Source organism: Gymnodraco acuticeps, unplaced genomic scaffold, assembly GCF_902827175.1.
Source record: "Gymnodraco acuticeps unplaced genomic scaffold, fGymAcu1.1, whole genome shotgun sequence".
Lineage (NCBI taxonomy): Eukaryota > Metazoa > Chordata > Actinopteri > Perciformes > Bathydraconidae > Gymnodraco > Gymnodraco acuticeps.
In genome coordinates this window covers 46,560-65,499 of record NW_022989964.1, presented here as the reverse complement: position 1 = coordinate 65,499, position 18,940 = coordinate 46,560, and the positions used below count along the sequence as shown (strand labels likewise).

Here is an 18,940-nt window from a genome sequence, read left to right as displayed (position 1 = left end):
AGTAGCTCTGTTCCTGCATTTAGGATCGATTTCACTTGTATATTGACTTTCTTTATTACTTTATTAAATATAACAAAAGACAAACTTTGTCCATGTTCAGTTTCTCTTAAGAATTTCCTCCACAGTTTGTTTGTGGAGTTACAGCAGGACATTAGCTCCGTAATGCTAGCTCTGCTCACTTACCGTTGAGCCACTTGGAGTTGTACTGTGCGGTCCGGAGGGGGGGCATGCCTCCGAGGCTGCGGTAGATGACGGGGTCCCGGCCGGAGAAGTCGATGACGGTGGCGGCGTACAGCTCTCCGCTCTCCGTCACCACCGCCGTGGAGTTGTGCCGCGGATCGTACGGACAGCGAGCCACGCCGTTCACCCGCTCCAACACGCTGCTCAGGTTCCCCACCTAGTGTTGAGGAGGAGATGGAGAGAAAAAGGGAAATAAGGTTGTTTTTTTCATTCTTTTACTTATTCAAAAACATATAGGAAGTTTTTTTTGCTTACAGAGTGAAATGACCCCTAAGTAGCTAAGTGTCGGTCATGAAAAGAGCTATTGGAATTCTCTAGAAAATAGGAAAGGAGCTGTAATGCTTCCTTTATTATCTCCTTTAGCTTAGGACACAGTAGTTCATGCTTTACAAAAGGAAAGGAAAGAACGCCATCCTACAATTCCTTGTTATTCCTTCCTAGTTGTTCCTTGCTAGTTATTAAGGATTTTCCAAATGATGCCATATCTTGCTAAGGTGCTTATATGTTTTAAGCTTTGAACAATATGGTAAACCAAAAGGAGAACTATTAATGTGACACTTAATATAGTTGTACAATCTTTAAAGAAGTCACATTTCACGGAGTTGGATGGAGTTTCTTAAGCTGTTTATTTGCTAATTCAACATGTTTAAATGGCGATATGCACAGAAGTACATTTGGCCGATGTGTAATGCACATTTTGCATGTATTATTCATTCAAATATTATACAAAAATGACACTAATTAGGATTGATGTGGATTACCACAAGCGATACGGAGTGTGAGCAACCATTTCGTTTATTTGTTCCTTTTCATTTAAACCTTGGTAATAAAGTTTTAAACATAAACATATTTAACACCGTTGTCCACGTTTATAAACCCTGCATGAAACAACATGACAAAAACGCACGGGGCAAAGTATCCAGAAATGCTTTTAGGAGTCCATCTGCAGAAAGATTGTCGTTTCCTCACAGCAGACACACATCAATACCATCGATCGCTGCATCATAAATAAGTGCACTCTCTTTTCCACAAGTCCTGATGAATTCTCCTTCACATCCTTCCTTAATCCCAGTCGTTCTTTACGGAGGTTAAGGAACAGTGGTTTGGAAAAGATAAAGGACCTGAGGGCTGCAGTGTTGTCAGCTCATTTCAACAACATTGCGTGCATGCACCCACCCACACACACACACACACACACACACTCATACCATGTATACATCACTTCAGGGGACATTACAATGACTTAAATGCATTTCCTGGAGACTTATCCTCACCTTAACCAACACATGCCTAACCCTAATCCTAACCAAGTCTTCACCCTAAAATTAATGATTCCCCTCATGGGGACCTCCATTTTGTCCCCATAAGGGAGGCGAGTCCCCACACATGACTATGTAAACAGATTTAGGTCCCCACAAGTATAGTAATGCTAGGCCACACACACACACACACACACACACACACACACACACACACACACACACACACACACACACACACACACACACACACACCACACACACACACACACACACACACACACACACACACACACACACACACACACACACACACACACACACACATATATCCGTACCTCTCTGGTAATGCATTGGGGCTGGAAAGCATTGGTTCCGCAGGACATGACCTCAGTCTTGTTCACCAGCAGGACTCTGATGTAGTTTTGACATTCAATCTGCGGAGAAGTGGCCAAGAAGAGAAAAAGCTTTCAGAAAGTTACGGAGGAGCAGAGAAAAGCTGAGGAGGCAGGATACATATTCTCTGACGTGTTGCTGAGAAGAACAATAGAGCCGGTCCTCTGGTATCAGACCGGCACGCAACCAAAAGCAATTCAGAGTCTGCACATTTCCCTCTTGTACGGCCATTGTTCAGACACAAGGAAAGTGTTTGCAGCTGAATGGAAGCCTATTTGTGACATCGACTGAGGCGCTGCAGTGTGTGTTTCTGTAAAAAAGAGTCAAATCTGTTTGAACAAAAGGCGTGAAATCGATTGGTGTTGAAACGGTTTAAGTTTTTGGGAAACGGTGGCGCTTTGTGTCCGATGTGAAAGCAGTGAAGCAGGTCTCCATAAGAGTTGATTGTTTTGTGTATTAGATGTGCTCTGAAGGCACAGAGGGAGATACATGTGACGCTGCAATCAGATACTCACAAAATAAACTATAACAGCTGATGCGTCGATGTGTTAGAGGCAGTGTTTCGTAAAAAGGCCAAATGTTGTTGCTTGATCGTGACGTCTGCAGTGGAAATTAGAAAGGACTATATTTCCCAGCCTCTTAAGAGACACAGAAATGAACTTACTTATCCGTCAGCTATATTATCCTACTCAAAGAAAGGAAGAATACTATTGTAAAGGCCTATTTTCTGTGATAGGCCTTTAAACGCGAGTCGCACAATATCAATACATCATCGAGAGCCAAACAAGTCATCACAAAAGTACAAAAGATATCGCGTCAGATCTGTCTGTTAAAGCGTCTCAGTGGCTTGATGGAAACAGGAAGGAAGCTGTGACAGTTGTTTATCAGACATATTTGAAAGGAAGTCCTTATGTGTGTCTCACTATCTTGCCCTCTTTCCCTTTTCTGTTCAGCGCCAGAAAAACAAGCTTTATTGGAAGTCTCTGAAAAGCAGTTTTCTGTGCAGAGCCTCCCATGAGGAGCAGCAGATATCAAGATGGCCTCTCTGTGTTGTAATTGGGGGCGGATGGAGGTTACCTCTGTTTTGCCTTTGCTCTGACACGACCGCCGGGTGTCCTCGTCCGGTGCCCACTCCGTCGCCTAGGAGACAAAAAACAAGAACACAGAGATGAGAAAGAGGCCGAAAGGCAGTCGGCTGCAGACACGACAAAACAGTTACGCAAGAACCGACTGTTGCTAATACTGTAGGCACGCACAACAAGACTTTAACCTCATTGCTGTTTGTTTATTGTGTAAACATGGCGACCGGCTTGCCCGCCAAGGGCTCATTGGAAAAGGGCTGAGGACGCCATTAGCATGTCAATGGCTTTCTCTCTTCTCTCCCCCTCTATATCTTTTGCACCAGAAAGTTTGCAGCACTCTCCACCTCCCCCTTTTTACTCCTACCGGCCAATTAGATTCCTGTTGATGGTTGTGTCTAGGGCTTGATTATGGATGCAGGCGGCAGCAGTGCAGTCGTGCAGTGCACACACTAAAGCAGGAACACACACACATGCTGCTCAGCCACCGGAGTAGCACTGGCTCTTGTTAAGCACTACAACAACTCAAAATCTTGCCAAGTATATTTGTCTTATATCTATTCAGAATGTCTTAACACCTGATATAAGACATAACTTCAGAAGTAACACTGCAGTGAGATATCAGGTCTTGTTTTAGACAATGCATCATCTTAAGTCAAAACATCTTATTTTGAGTCGTATCTCAGATGAAACTTATTTTCTTTCACATATTTATTGGAAAATCACCAACTAACATCAGATAACAGAAAACCTTTGAGCATTGGCGGCTTATATTGTAACACAACATCTCCTGATTCTGGTCAAATATAGTTCAAAACTAGTTCTACCAGCTAATTACAAGATCTGATGCATCTAAAAATCTTACCAAGCACATGTTCAATCGATCTATTGGCAGATGTTTGTACTTATCTCAAGTGAAAACGTCTTGTTTTCATTATTGTTTAACTTCATTTTTGTTTTCAAAGAGATGTCCCTCTCTTGGCATAGACTGAATATATGTGAGGGTGCCAGGAGACCCCCTGCTGGGTGTCACTGGCCTCATTTTACTCATCCTCCTCCATCTCCTCCTCTTCTCTGATCGCACTGCCCAAGTTAGAAGGTTGCCTAAATGTCTAGAAGTAAGAAGAGCATCAATCTGATCCACGTCTTTATTTATTTCTCTCCCAAAGGGATTGCTTTCATGCACGAGAGGAGCCACGGCAGATAATTATCTAGAATTGATTAATTGCCTTCCCGGGACAATAGCCCAGTGGGACAAAGTTGTGCCCCAATATTCAGAGGAGCCCGCCAACTGAGACCAACTAAGAATCAACACTAAACTAGGTCAGTATTACAGGAGCCAAATGGAGAGCTCAAACAAACCGTACACTTCAGGGAATTTAAAGATTTAGTTTTATTATGTTTTTTGGGAGTTTTCCCTTTCCTGTAGTGTGTTATAAAGATTTTAGTGCATGGTCTGAAAACGCTAACATCTCCAAATTCCCGCCAGTTACTCTCCCACACATTCCCCCGCTGCCTGGAACGCCTCCATTGGACACATTGTACTTGATAGGCTAAGGGGCGGGACATCTCTAAGCGGGTGACCAATCACAACAGAGCCGGCCAGCTAACGTTAAAGTAGAGACACTACATACTGATATACACCTGAACATCAGCAGGAGAGGACTCTTTAAAGTAGAGACACTACATACTGATATACACCTGAACATCAGCAGGAGAGGACTCTTTAAAGTGGAGACACTACATACTGATATACACCTGAACATCACCAGGAGAGGACTCTTTAAAGTAGAGACACTACATACTGATATACACCTGAACATCATCAGAAGAGGACTCTTTAAAGTGGAGACACTACATACTGATATACACCTGAACATCAGCAGGAGAGGACTCTTTAAAGTAGAGACACTACACACTGATATACACCTGAACATCAGCAGGAGAGGACTCTTTAAAGTAGAGACACTACATACTGATATACACCTGAACATCAGCAGGAGAGGACTCTTTAAAGTAGAGACACTACATACTGATATACACCTGAACATCAGCAGGAGAGGACTCTTTAAAGTAGAGACACTACATACTGATATACACCTGAACATCAGCAGGAGAGGACTCTTTAAAGTAGAGACACTACATACTGATATACACCTGAACATCATCAGGAGAGGACTCTTTAAAGTAGAGACACTACATACTGATATACACCTGAACATCAGCAGGAGAGGACTCTTTAAAGTAGAGACACTACATACTGATATACACCTGAACATCAGCAGGAGAGGACTCTTTAAAGTAGAGACACTACATACTGATATATACCTGAACATCAGCAGCAGAGGACTCTTTAAAGTAGAGACACTACATACTGATATACACCTGAACATCAGCAGGAGAGGACTCTTTAAAGTAGAGACACTACATACTGATATATACCTGAACATCAGCAGGAGAGGACTCTTTAAAGTAGAGGCACTACACACTGATATACACCTGAACATCAGCAGGAGAGGACTCTTTAAAGTAGAGACACTACATACTGATATACACCTGAACATCAGCAGGAGAGGACTCTTTAAAGTAGAGACACTACATACTGATATATACCTGAACATCAGCAGGAGAGGACTCTTTAAAGTAGAGACACTACATACTGATATACACCTGAACATCAGCAGGAGAGGACTCTTTAAAGTAGAGACACTACATACTGATATACACCTGAACATCAGCAGGAGAGGACTCTTTAAAGCAGAGACACTACATACTGACATACACCTGAACATCAGCAGGAGAGGACTCTTTAAAGTAGAGACACTACATACTGATATACACCTGAACATCAGCAGGAGAGGACACTTTAAAGTAGAGACACTACATACTGATATACACCTGAACATCAGCAGGAGAGGACTCTTTAAAGTAGCGGCACTACATACTGATATACACCTGAACATCAGCAGGAGAGGACTCTTTAAAGCAGAGACACTACATACTGACATACACCTGAACATCAGCAGGAGAGGACTCTTTAAAGTAGAGACACTACATACTGATATACACCTGAACATCAGCAGGAGAGGACTCTTTAAAGTAGAGGCACTACACACTGATATACACCTGAACATCAGCAGGAGAGGACTCTTTAAAGTAGCGGCACTACATACTGACAATTAACAGAATATGTCCCCTCTAACTAAGGCTGCGTCACCATGTGTCTCATCTTAAACACCTACATGCAGTCTAGGACAATTTAATAATTTAGGTGTGAATTTGCCCAGCAGTTATATAACTCATGTGCTTTTTCTGGTTCTTCATTATGCTTGCATTAAAGCTCAGCAGAAGGGACTAACATTGTAAAGCCCCAAGACTAAGTGGGGAACTCTGCAGGGATCAAATAGATTCTAAGTTAATCACGTTTCTTTTTCTTAAATGCTCAGTGCAGGGTATATGGCTCTTTAGGAATTTAAACTGAAATATAGTTCATTAAATTAGGACTTTTAGGAGACCTGCTAAACATCTGCTGAGTGCTCCTTTCTGTTTAAAGTATAAATAGATCTTTCCTTTCACAGATCATGAAGTAAATCGACTATGCTTGAAGGAATGGAAGTTCATGATTTCGGATGAATAGCCTCCGCATGAATCCTCGGTAATGAGTGAAAGCGGCAGAATGAACTGAACTCTCCACCGCCTAATGAGCCCGGCTGGGATTTATTTTATTGCTTTTACATAAAGTTTATATTAATAGACATTCAAGGGTTGTTTTTGGATTGTTCAAACTGCCAGAGCTGCAGAGGAAATACACCTCATCATGATGTTTGATTGTTCGTGACAAATGAAAGCTCCACAAACTCACTCTATACCTGCTCAGCAAAAAGACAAACCGACTAAATGAGCAACTAGCTGCGGAAGAAAGTAGAATATTAAGCAACTAAAGAGATAGATATTGCGCTTGGTGAATAATTATGAAAGCTAAAAGAGACTAGCATTCATCAGCTGGACAGAAACTCATTTTGAAAGGACATAATATATGTGTGCAAAAAAACTTTATAGAGCAATTATATGTTAGGAGAAGTTTTTTTTGAGTAGTTCCTCCCATTAGTTGCAACAAATATAAATTCAACCATATTTTGTCCAAGCTGCACGACAATATTGATCCAATACAAAGTGTCATAAAGCAACTTTTGACAAACATTAGCATGTGTGTATAGTTTAAATGGAAGATCCCCATAGGCCCCGCCCACTCGATCGGATCGGCGATCGGAGCATCCCTAATGTAAGTTGTGCTGACAGGTCCACTCCACACACTGGCCGTTTCTCAATCTCGAGGATTCTGGCTTCCAAGCCAATATTTCAAGGATGCTACGTCACCAAGTGGTGCAGCAGGACCGTTACAATGTCCAGCATACTTGGAATTCCACCGAGGCCGTGTCCTTGGTTTGGGGGAAATTTCGAGGCTGCACATGGGTAGACTTCGCGTCCTTAAAATCCCCACAATGCTTTGCGCACGGACCAATTTAAAAAACCCTTGCGGAGAATGGCTGAACCGACGCAGCACACATTGAAATGTAAGTATAGTGGCGTAGAACATGTGTTGGTAAATATGTTACTTTGTTACATTCATTTGTTATCACCATAAATGTGTTCCGTGAAAGTAAAGCAAGTTCATAATTAGATAGACATCGTGAGGTATTTATTTTCGGTAGTCTATGTTGAAACCGTTAGAGAGAGTGGCACACTTGTTAGCCTGTTCCATTCTTCTTCGTTTTCCGAAGCCGTGGCTTGGAAGCATACTTGCTTCGTTTCTGAAGGAAGTGACTTGGAAGTACGCGACTACCAAGCCAGCATCCTCGCGGTTGAGAAACGGCCACTGCTTCCCCGCAGCGAGGCTCCCCCCGCCCTTCTGTTGACAGTTCACGAGCGTCGAGCTAAGACCAACATTCACACTGTTAAAGGTCCGTTTACGATTCTGCACCCAATAGAAATGTTATCATCCTCTTAAAAAGGTGTTTTCGCTGATGTTATAATACGTCAGATGCGAGAAACGGCACCTAATATGTTGTAAAAGTGAGAGTGATGTAAAACCGAATGATACTTAACGTTTTTTAAGACACCAATATAATTTCTTAAGGTTTAGGCAACGAGACGACTTAAGTAGGCGGAGTAAAGAGTTGTATTTCGGCTAAAATAACTAGGTTTTAGGAAAAAAGTTTAATTGAAATTGCTCCTGTCGTAGTTACTACAATCACTACAGGTCTGAGTTGTCTTTGTGTGTTCCTTCTTTCAGTAACCCACTCCTGTGAATAGACGATATAACCTAGTAGACCCCTACTGACCCACAGCTATAACTGTAATAACCACTCGTATTTTTTTTAACAGGCTGATACCATTCAAAACCCGGTGGTCTTCTTCCACTCCTGAGGGAAGAATCTGCTGATTTAGCTGCCAAATGCATCACTGTGATCACTGTGGTCGCTATATCTGATGCTGCAGCTGGAAAACCGGTTGATGAGACCTGTGACCGTGAACTGACACAAGCAAACTAACCAAAAGCACTGAAAGGTGAAACACAGACTGCAGTCACAGGGGTGTGTTTGTCACAAGAGAACACACATAGCTTTAGTCATTTAATTCACAGGTAATGTAACATTGTTATTATGTCAGCTACAAGCAAGCTAAGCATACAAAAGCAGATCAAATCTCTGTTCTCCATCATATATATATATATATATATAAGAGTTAAGAGTTTTAAGGCGTACATTGAGACGGATGCATTAGCGTGATTGAAGCTATGTTTAGCTCCTGCAGTGGATGGATAAGTGGGCTCTGGTCCATATAGATAGCTACAGCTCATTTCCCACAGCAGCTCCCTTCAATTAACCTGCATCAGACCGGCAGCGGAGAGCGCTAAGTAAACCTTGATTAGAATGAAACGTGAGCTCCGAGGCCTCGGTACATGAAGGAGGAGAGGAAGAAATACAAAAGTGGCTAAAGCGCTCTGCGGGACCTTCACTGTCTCAACGTGCATCCGAACACTCAGACACGACCTCGGAGGATCCACTTCCTGTGAGCAGTGAGCGGCATAGCAACACACACACACACACACACACACACACACACACACACACACACACACACACACACACACACACACACACACACACACACACACACACACACACACACACACACACACACACACACACACACACACACACACACACACACACACACACAGTGCCATCACTCTGCTGCTGAAATGAAAACACGTCTCCTGACAGCCTGGGGACTGATGGCATTGCGTCATTGTAAACACACACACCCACCCCCCCCCATACACACACACACACACACACACACCCCCCCCATACACACACACACCCCCCACACAGGGTGATGGATGCCTTTACGATGAATCATGGCTCGGGGCATTACCATGTTTTCGGCAGGGCTCCGTCTCCAAGCATCCCCATCGGCTTAACCCTCTGACCTTCACCAGAAAGTGCCTCCTCTCCCTCCTCTCTGTCTCCCTCTTCTCTTCTTCTTCCTCCTCTCCCTCCTCCACTCCCTCCTCTCTGTCTCCCTCTTCTCTTCTTCTTCCTCCTCTCCCTCCTCCACACCTCCTCTCTGTCTCCCTCTTCTCTTCTTCTTCCTCCTCTCCCTCCTCCACTCCCTCCTCTCTGTCTCCCTCTTCTACCTCTTCTCTTCTTCTTCTTCTTCTTCCTCCTCTCCCTCCTCTCTGTCCATCTCTTCTTCTTCTTCTTCCTCCTCTCCCTCCTCTCTGTCTCCCTCTTCTCTTCTTCTTCCTCCTCTCCCTCCTCCTCTCTGTCCATCTCTTCTTCTTCTTCTTCTTCCTCCTCTCCCTCCTCTCTGTCTCCCTCTTCTACCTCTTCTCTTCTTCTTCCTCCTCTCCCTCCTCCACTCTCTCCTCTCTGTCCATCTCTTCTTCTTCTTCTTCCTCCTCTCCCTCCTCTCTGTCTCCCTCTTCTCTTCTTCTTCCTCCTCTCCCTCCTCCTCTCTGTCCATCTCTTCTTCTTCTTCTTCTTCACACCACTTTGGAACAAAGCCACTCTCCCTCAGAGGCTGTGAGAACACCTCCCCTCTCAAGTACCTTCACTCTGCCCTGAATGGCCTGCTGCTAACAACAGGGGGAATTAGAGCTGTGTAATGTGTGTGCTTATTGTTGCACTGCTTCATGTTTCACCAACAAACAACACAATCCAACGGAGAGAAAGGTAAACAAATAAGAGAGGAGAAGAATCCCTCAGTGACCTCTGTTGACTTAAGAGTTAAATGCAACTAAATGAAATAAATGAAGTTTTAAAAAAATGTCTGAGATGTAATGTTTGGTTAAATAAAGGCACAATACAAGTTGTGTTTTAAATAATTGGACATTTTTCTTGCAGAAAAGAGACACACTTTCTTGAAGTTAGAAAATACCAGGGGCCTCATTTATAAAGCGATATACGCTCAAAAGATGGCGTACGCTAGTTTCTAAGCAATGTTTGCGATTTATAAAATACTAACTTGACGGGAAAACGTGCGGTCCTCCACGCAAACTCTAACCCATGCGTACGCACTAAGCACAAACACGGGAGAGACGAGAAACTGCGACAGAAGGAAGAATGGAGAGAGATATGTGGAAATAATACTATAAGTAAAATGTTACCTCTCATTTATCAGATAAGAATAATTCATTTTCAAACATTGATTAAAGCCAATCTTAAAATGATGAAACAAACGCCTGCTTGAGACTCCTCAGCGCACACACACACATAACCTGGAGGAATCAATAAATACGGATATGTTATTTAAAACCACCTCCAATATGTTGTGTTAATGTTATGAAATGTTTTCTCATAAATGATGCGGTGAGCAGGAGGACAGAATTACGTCTAAACTGACGCCGTTTTGTATTTCTATAATTGTATTAGGGCTGAACGATTAATCGATTTTAAATCGAAATCGCGATTTGAAATGATGCGATTATCAAATCGCAAAGCCTGCGATTTAAAATCCACACCAATCAGAAGTGCTGTGCTCCACATGTACCAGCCATTGTTAACCAATCAGAAGTGCTGTGCTCCACATGTACCAGCCATTGTTAACCAATCAGAAGTGGCTCATGATAGAAGGTGATAGACAGATTGATCCAATCACCTGCCAAGTGCTTCTGAAATTGCCTGCCCTTTCCAAATGGCTTCCAATGGAGCTCTAGATGGTTTCTGAGTCAGGTTAGTGACGCTCCATCACATGTTTCTATTACAGGGTGAATCTTAAACTGAAGCTCGACTTTAAAGCAACCCAACGGAAGTTTCATGTAAGTTTAGTTATTTCACTAAAGTAGCTCGGGCTGCGGGGTGCTGGAGACGGGAGCACGTTGATACGACCTTCCTAGCCGGAGTTATGGCCGCATTTTACAATAAACTTCCGTTGGGTCGCTTAAAAACAAATATCGCAATTCGAATCGCAATATCTGTCAGAAAAATCGCTATCGATATAACTCAACACATTTGTTTTATTTCCTCTGGTGGATATAGAGTTGCTGCAGTGGAGACGCTGCGCACAGCTGGTCGACGTGTCTGTGTATTCTTTTGCTTTGTCCTACGTAAGCAACCTTCCCACCTGAATCCTACGCAAGGCTTTATAAATGAGGCCCCCGGTGTTCCCTGAATGATTCCTAAATTGTATTCAGGGAAACCCGGGGTCCACTTTTCCTATTTGTTGATGAATTAATAACCAATAATTCCTGATGAAGTTGGCACTTCCAACAATAGGCTTTCTATATTTTGTCAGTTTTTTAAAACCATGTGTGTGTTTGTATTTGCTCAGGGGCAAACATTGTGTTTACAGTAAACAGTATCGCCTTTTTGGATGTGACAGACAACGCGTAAATATGGAGGAATAAAAGCACTTGACATTGACTTTAAATCTCTTTCCCTGATGCAGGAAACACCGGGCAGTAATGCGTCTCTGCTCCTCGTGCTCAGGGCTACAGACCCCGTTTATGATTTGCCCCTGGCCTAAAAATGCATTTCCATCTTTTAGCAGAACCAACAGCCACTTACTCCCCCTGCCATCAAGTCCCCCCCAACCCGAGTCTGACACCACATTTCTCCCAATTTCACCGCTCCTTAAGACACAATAAGAATATCTCCCCTCCGGCATTTCGCCTTAAGGACGGGAGAGAAACACAGGCAGATACAATAGCAGGAAATACAATTAGTGGCAGCTAAGAGGATTCATTACTTTGACTGCTGAAAGATTGTGGCTGCGCTCGAAAATGAATTCTATTTTGACGAGAAACAAAGAGCGAGATGTGGAGCGGGAAACACTAATGAAGTGAAGAGGAATTGCCGAGCAGCGGAGTCTGAAATGTGGTCGTTCCTGAAATGTGGCGCTGTGTTGATAAGGCCTCCTCTCACTGACACACTGCTAACATTCTGTGGGACAACTAATTAGAACTCATGCATATTGTAAATCAGTGTGTCAGGGAGTAATGGTTGTTTGAATAGGAGCTGTCTGCCACTTGTTACAGTCGAGATAGATTTGCATACCAATGCAGTGAGACAGAGCCGAACGGTGTCTGTTTACTCTACGGAAATATCTGAAAAATATGAAACGATTTGGAAAAATAGACTCGTTAAGTAGTGAATATGTATAACTCCATATGTACACCTAACATAATGTATCTCAATGATTTTGACAAAATATTCTTCTACTCGCGGCATTGATAGTGGATGCTTTTAGGCAGAGGTGGGAGAAGTACTCAGATATTGTGCTTGAGTAAAAGTAGAAGTAGAAGTACTCAGATCTTGTGCTTGAGTAAAAGTAGAAGTAGAAGTACTCAGATCTTGTGCTTGAGTAAAAGTAGAAGTAGAAGTACTCCGATCTTGTGCTTGAGTAAAAGTAGAAGTAGAAGTACTCAGATCTTGTGCTTGAGTAAAAGTAGAAGTAGAAGTACTCAGATCTTGTGCTTGAGTAAAAGTAGAAGTAGAAGTACTCCGATCTTGTGCTTGAATAAAAGTAGAAGTAGAAGTACTCAGATCTTGTGCTTGAGTAAAAGTAGAAGTAGAAGTACTCAGATCTTGTGCTTGAGTAAAAGTAGAAGTAGAAGTACTCCGATCTTGTGCTTGAGTAAAAGTAGAAGTAGAAGTACTCAGATCTTGTGCTTGAGTAAAAGTAGAAGTACTCAGGTCTTGTACTTGAGTAAAAGAAGTACTCAGGTCTTCTACAGTACTTGAGTAAAAGTAGAAGTACTCAGATCTTGTTCTTGAGTAAAAGTAGAAGTACTCAGATCTTGTTCTTAAGTAAAAGTAGAAGTACTCAGATATTGTACTTGAGTAAAAGTAGAAGTACTCAGATCTTGTACTTGAGTAAAAGTAGAAGTACTCAGATCTTGTACTTGAGTAAAAGTAGAAGTACTCAGATCTTGTACTTGAGTAAAAGTAGAAGTACTCAGATATTGTACTTGAGTAAAAGTAGAAGTACTCAGATATTGTACTTGAGTAAAAGTAGAAGTACTCAGATCTTGTACTTGAGTAAAAGTAGAAGTACTCAGATCTTGTTCTTAAGTAAAAGTAGAAGTACTCAGATATTGTACTTGAGTAAAAGTAGAAGTACTCAGATCTTGTACTTGAGTAAAAGTAGAAGTACTCAGATCTTGTACTTGAGTAAAAGTAGAAGTACTCAGATCTTGTACTTGAGTAAAAGTAGAAGTACTCAGATATTGTACTTGAGTAAAAGTAGAAGTACTCAGATATTGTACTTGAGTAAAAATAGAAGTACTCAGATCTTGTACTTGAGTAAAAGTAGAAGTACTCAGATCTTGTACTTGAGTAAAAGTAGAAGTACTCAGATATTGTACTTGAGTAAAAGTAGAAGTACTCAGATCTTGTGCTTGAGTAAAAGTAGAAGTACTCAGATCTTGTGCTTGAGTAAAAGTAGAAGTACTCAGGTCTTGTTCTTGAGTAAAATTAGAAGTAGAAGTACTCAGATCTTGTGCTTGAGTAAAAGTAGAAGTACTCAGGTCTTGTACTTGAGTAAAATAAGTACTCAGGTCTTCTACAGTACTTGAGTAAAAGTAGAAGTACTCAGATCTTGTTCTTGAGTAAAAGTAGAAGTACTCAGATATTGTACTTGAGTAAAAGTAGAAGTACTCAGATATTGTACTTGAGGAAAAGTAGAAGTACTCAGATCTTGTACTTGAGTAAAAGTAGAAGTACTCAGATCTTGTACTTGAGTAAAAGTAGAAGTACTCAGATATTGCACTTGAGTAAAAGTAGAAGTACCAGAGTGTAAGAATACTCTGTTACAGTAAAAGTCCTGCATTCAAAATGTTACTCAAGTAAAGTAGAAAAGTATTATCATCAAAATATAGTGAAAGTAGTGAAAGTATAAGTAGTCGTTGTGCAGATCGGTCCGTCTCCAATGGACTGAGACAGAGTTGATTTTAAATCCTGATTAAAACACTGATGATTTGAGCAGATTTGTTCCACATAGAAAGCAAAGATTGTTAGTTTAAATGAACACTACCTCTGCTTAGGACATTTAACAAGAACGTTTCCTTTAAATGAACATGCATTAGGCATAAAACCGCAATACAAAGATGTATTAGTCGTTCATATTCATATATAAGATGAGGCACATCTTCAAATTGATAGAAAGGTGAAAATATTCAGTATGTTTCAATGTCTTAAATCCTCATGGCTTCTCCTTCCTCAGGTCATCCTGCTGCTCTTCACTGCAGATATTCTCTAAATGAAGTATTTCTTCTGTTCAGGGAGTCTTCATTTATGGATCCTTCCCTTTCATTTCCCTCTTCCCTCTTCAACGTGACTCCCCATACATAATGTGCTATTTTGAGCAATAAACCCACACCTAGCACGGAAACACAACTCCACAATATGGCACATTCTGGCACAAATCAGTGTCCATGAGGTGCAGAGGAGACACGATCTGCCCCCTGCATAGAGACAGGTGGGAACACAACTTCTCTAAGGTGAGACATCAGTGTTTGTCTAACCCACTCTGTGCAAACCCCAGATTATGATCATTCATTTCCACCATTATTCACATGTATCTTCAACCAAGCCATGTCTAACCATTATATAAGGGGAACTGGTCCTTCGCTGCCAACAAATGAATGAAAAACAGATACAAAATGTGATAAGTTGACACCCATAGGTTCACATTCACTGTTATAAACACACCGATAGAGTCAAAGCCACATTCAAAACCACAGATGGACGAAATCATATTTTCAACAGTCCTTTGTCTCGCAGCTCATTGTCTCATCGACACACCCACATCCTCTCCTTTGTGTCTCATTCTCTCTCTCTCACACACACACACACCTTCATCTACACAACGCTGCAGACATGGAGGGAAGCAGTGCTCGGTGTGTGCAAATCAGCACATTCAAAATGTCAGACTAAATGTTCACAGAGAAATACAGAGGGTGCAGAGACAGACAGACAGACAGCAGCAAACATTCACTCAGCCGTGAACACAATGCTACAAACGCTCCTGACAACCTGTGATGTTTCAGCCTGTCTGTACGTGTGAAAAGCGGCACTTAGACACAAATATTTCACCCTAAAGCGTTGTGTATCCAGTGCAGAGTCGAACTCAACAAATACGCCTGACTGCCCCCCTGAACATGATTCAATTTCACACTAAAGATGGGTATTGTAAGAACACTCTGCAATGTAGTATACTGACAGAGACTGAAAGGGAACAGGTTCTGCTTCCAGCTACAGACAACACATTGTGTCTACCAATTATTGAAAGAAACCAGGTTTACCCGTGGGCAGATTTCAGATATTAACACATCTAAATCACAGCTACATGTGGGCTTAAGTTACAGTACAAGTGCTTGTGTTGAGAAAACAATAAAAACTCATGCACCACGATTTAGTTTAAAAGACATTCGTATGAAGCACAGTTTTAAGAGCAGAGGGTCTACATGCAGAGAGGCAAAGCAGGTAGAATGAATGGGACTCAGTGTCAACGAACAGGCTTATGTGTAAACCTAGTAATACATCTGTTTGTGATTGTGATTACAGACATGCAATGAGTACACAAGTGCTAGCAGAGTTTCTGCAATAAGCAAAAGGACACAGAAAAGTTCAAACAATGATATTATGGGGCAGTAAAGACCGGGGTTTAATGAGAGAACGAGGCTCAGGTGAGGAGACTCTGAGGACATCTGGTGGACAGGTGAGGAAGGACACGCTTAGATATGTCGAAGAAAATGTAGAGGACAGAGGGGAGCTTTCCAGATATGTCAATATGTATTTAATACCTTTTTGTATTTACTATACAACATATTTACAACAAAAACATTTAACTAATAGTCAGTGTTTAATGTCGTATCAGCCCGAGAAGAGCTTTGACCGAATATACCGTTTTATATTTGAAACACAACTATTATCTGATTAATAACTAAGAATCTGACACCTGCATTTATTACATATATTACTAGATGTTGACATGTGCTATACCGGTTTGTTGTTTATTGCTAAAGGATGTAGCAATATACATCTTTATAAACTAAATACAATATTTGCTATACAATCTGTACGTTGCTATTTGAATCTGCTTTTTATTTTATTTTAAAGATCCAGAATCAGGTTTATCACCAGGTAGGTTGACACGTACGAGGAATTTGACTTGATGCCATGCTGCATGCATAAAAGTAAAACAAAAATAAATAGAAAACTATTATAAGAAAAATATAACATTAAAAAATTATAAAATATAGCAGTATTTACAATGCAATAGAATGGAATATAAGGTCAGGTCTGCCATGAAACACACACACACACACACACACACACACACACACACACACACACACACACACACCACACACACACACACACACACACACACACACACACACACATCACACACACACACACACACACACACACACACACACACACACACACCACACACACACACACACACACACACACACACACACACACACACACACACACACACACACGGTATTAAACCACATAATGCGCCTGTGAAATGAGCAATAACCCATTAGCTCATTTATCTAAAGTGCTTCTTAATGACGAGAAGCAGGGAACTCTGTCTGTAGATACTTTGGATGACATTAATGATTGCGACCATATAATGTATGTTTCTAATTTGTTGTCGTCCGTAACTGTGCTGCTGTCTATCCTCTCAGTAAATTCAAGAACAAACAAAGAAACCCGGGCACCAAGAAACAAACACTCATGTTGACAAAAGCCGTTAAAATATAAGGGAAATGAACCATAACGAGGATAACTGTAAGAGAAGGAGGTCATTAAGTTTTTTAAATTGCGTTAAGGATGAAAGTGATTAAGCATGCTCTGAATGTTATTCCATGTTGCAAGTGAACTATGATAAAGAAGAGCCATTATCTACAACATAATCATATCATTGAATGTTATTTTGTATATATTGATTGATGTGTTTTTATCTTAATGTGTGCATATGTATAAATATATACATATTTTTATACATATTTGTGTTTTTGTATTCGGGATTGTGGGAAACGGTATTTCGATGCCTCTGTCTGTACACACAAACTGGAAGATTGACATTAAAGTTGACTTTGACTAATTTAAGCATTTTCAAGAAGAACACACATAAAACAACATAATGTGTTTTTTCTCTGGCAGCATCCAACACACAACACACAACACACAACACACAACACACAACACACACATGTGCCGACACACATTCCTGTGAGAAACCTCTGTAGGGAAAGCAAACAGCTGGACAGATAGCCCTGCACACACACTTTTAGAAACATGCTAGACATGCTGCAGCACATCATGACAAGCTGACCCCTTGCAGATACCAATTACCCCCCCCCCCCCCCTCTCTCTCTCTCTCTCAGCTCTGCAGCTCACAGATTACCTCTCTGCTCTCACAAAGAATGCATCAATAATTAAATCTCCGGCCAATCTGCAGGAATTAATGAAGAGTGTGAATGAAATCAGCCTTGAGTCATCAAACTAGGGGCAGAGAGAGAGGAGGGAGATACTGAGGGAGAATCAAAGGGTGGGGGGATTAATGGCCGTCCTGTGGCCTTTCATTCATAAAATCCTCCATGATCTCACTCTGCCCTTCAGCACTGCACACACGGAATACACTGAAACGTTGACTTTTAATGAAATGTATAGTGTCAAGAGATTACACGTGGTTGTATTAGGTTAGTTGAAAGCAATAATATAACATTTAAATACAACATATTTGGTTAAACGCACCTCATACCTTCAAAGTCCTCCTCATTACTCACAAAGCCCTCAACAACCAGCCCTCCCCCCCTACCTCACAGACCTGCTGCACCACCACGCCCCTTCCCGCTGCCTCCGCTCATCAGAAGCCAACCTCCCACCCGCATCAATCACCGGACCTGGGGGGACAGAGCCTTCTCCGTCGCTGCCCCCTCCCTCTGGAACTCACTCCCCCATCAGAGACTGCACCGACCTCACCACCTTCAAAACACTCACAAAAACTCACCTCTTCAATCTGGCTTTTAATGTGTGATTGTGTTTGTATTATGTGACTTTAACTATATATATTTATTTGTTGTTCTTTTCACTATATCTGTAAAGCGTCTTAGAGCACCTGTAAAAGCGCAAACCAAATAAATCTATTATTATTAATACAATTATGTGTACTCCGTTGACTTTAATTAAATGTATTATGTCAACGTTTCAGTTTTTTCAGTGTACAGTATACCAAATGTATCCTATTCTACTGTACAGTATTTCATTAACCTTCTGATTTACCTTTTTTTAATCTTATTTGCCTATATTTGCATTATTCCTGCAACCTACTTAAATAATTGTATTGCACCGTTTTACGTATTTTATTGTAACGTTAAATACAATATCTGTTGCATTGTTGGAAGAGCCTAGCACTTCAGATTTGTATTGACAAAAC

General features: G+C 41.4%; 1 protein-coding gene across 1 annotated transcript in view; it reads right to left on the bottom strand.

Moving 5' to 3' along the window:
* LOC117542885 (semaphorin-5B-like) overlaps positions 1-18,940 on the bottom strand; it is a gene marked incomplete at its 5' end in the record, with an annotated part of 66,028 nt that overhangs the window by 12,248 nt on the left and 34,840 nt on the right. The window contains 3 exons of the mRNA XM_034210760.1: positions 184-397; positions 1,838-1,936; positions 2,973-3,035. Coding sequence (XP_034066651.1) covers positions 184-397; positions 1,838-1,936; positions 2,973-3,035 — 376 coding nt within the window. The remainder of the gene's footprint in view (positions 1-183; positions 398-1,837; positions 1,937-2,972; positions 3,036-18,940) is intronic.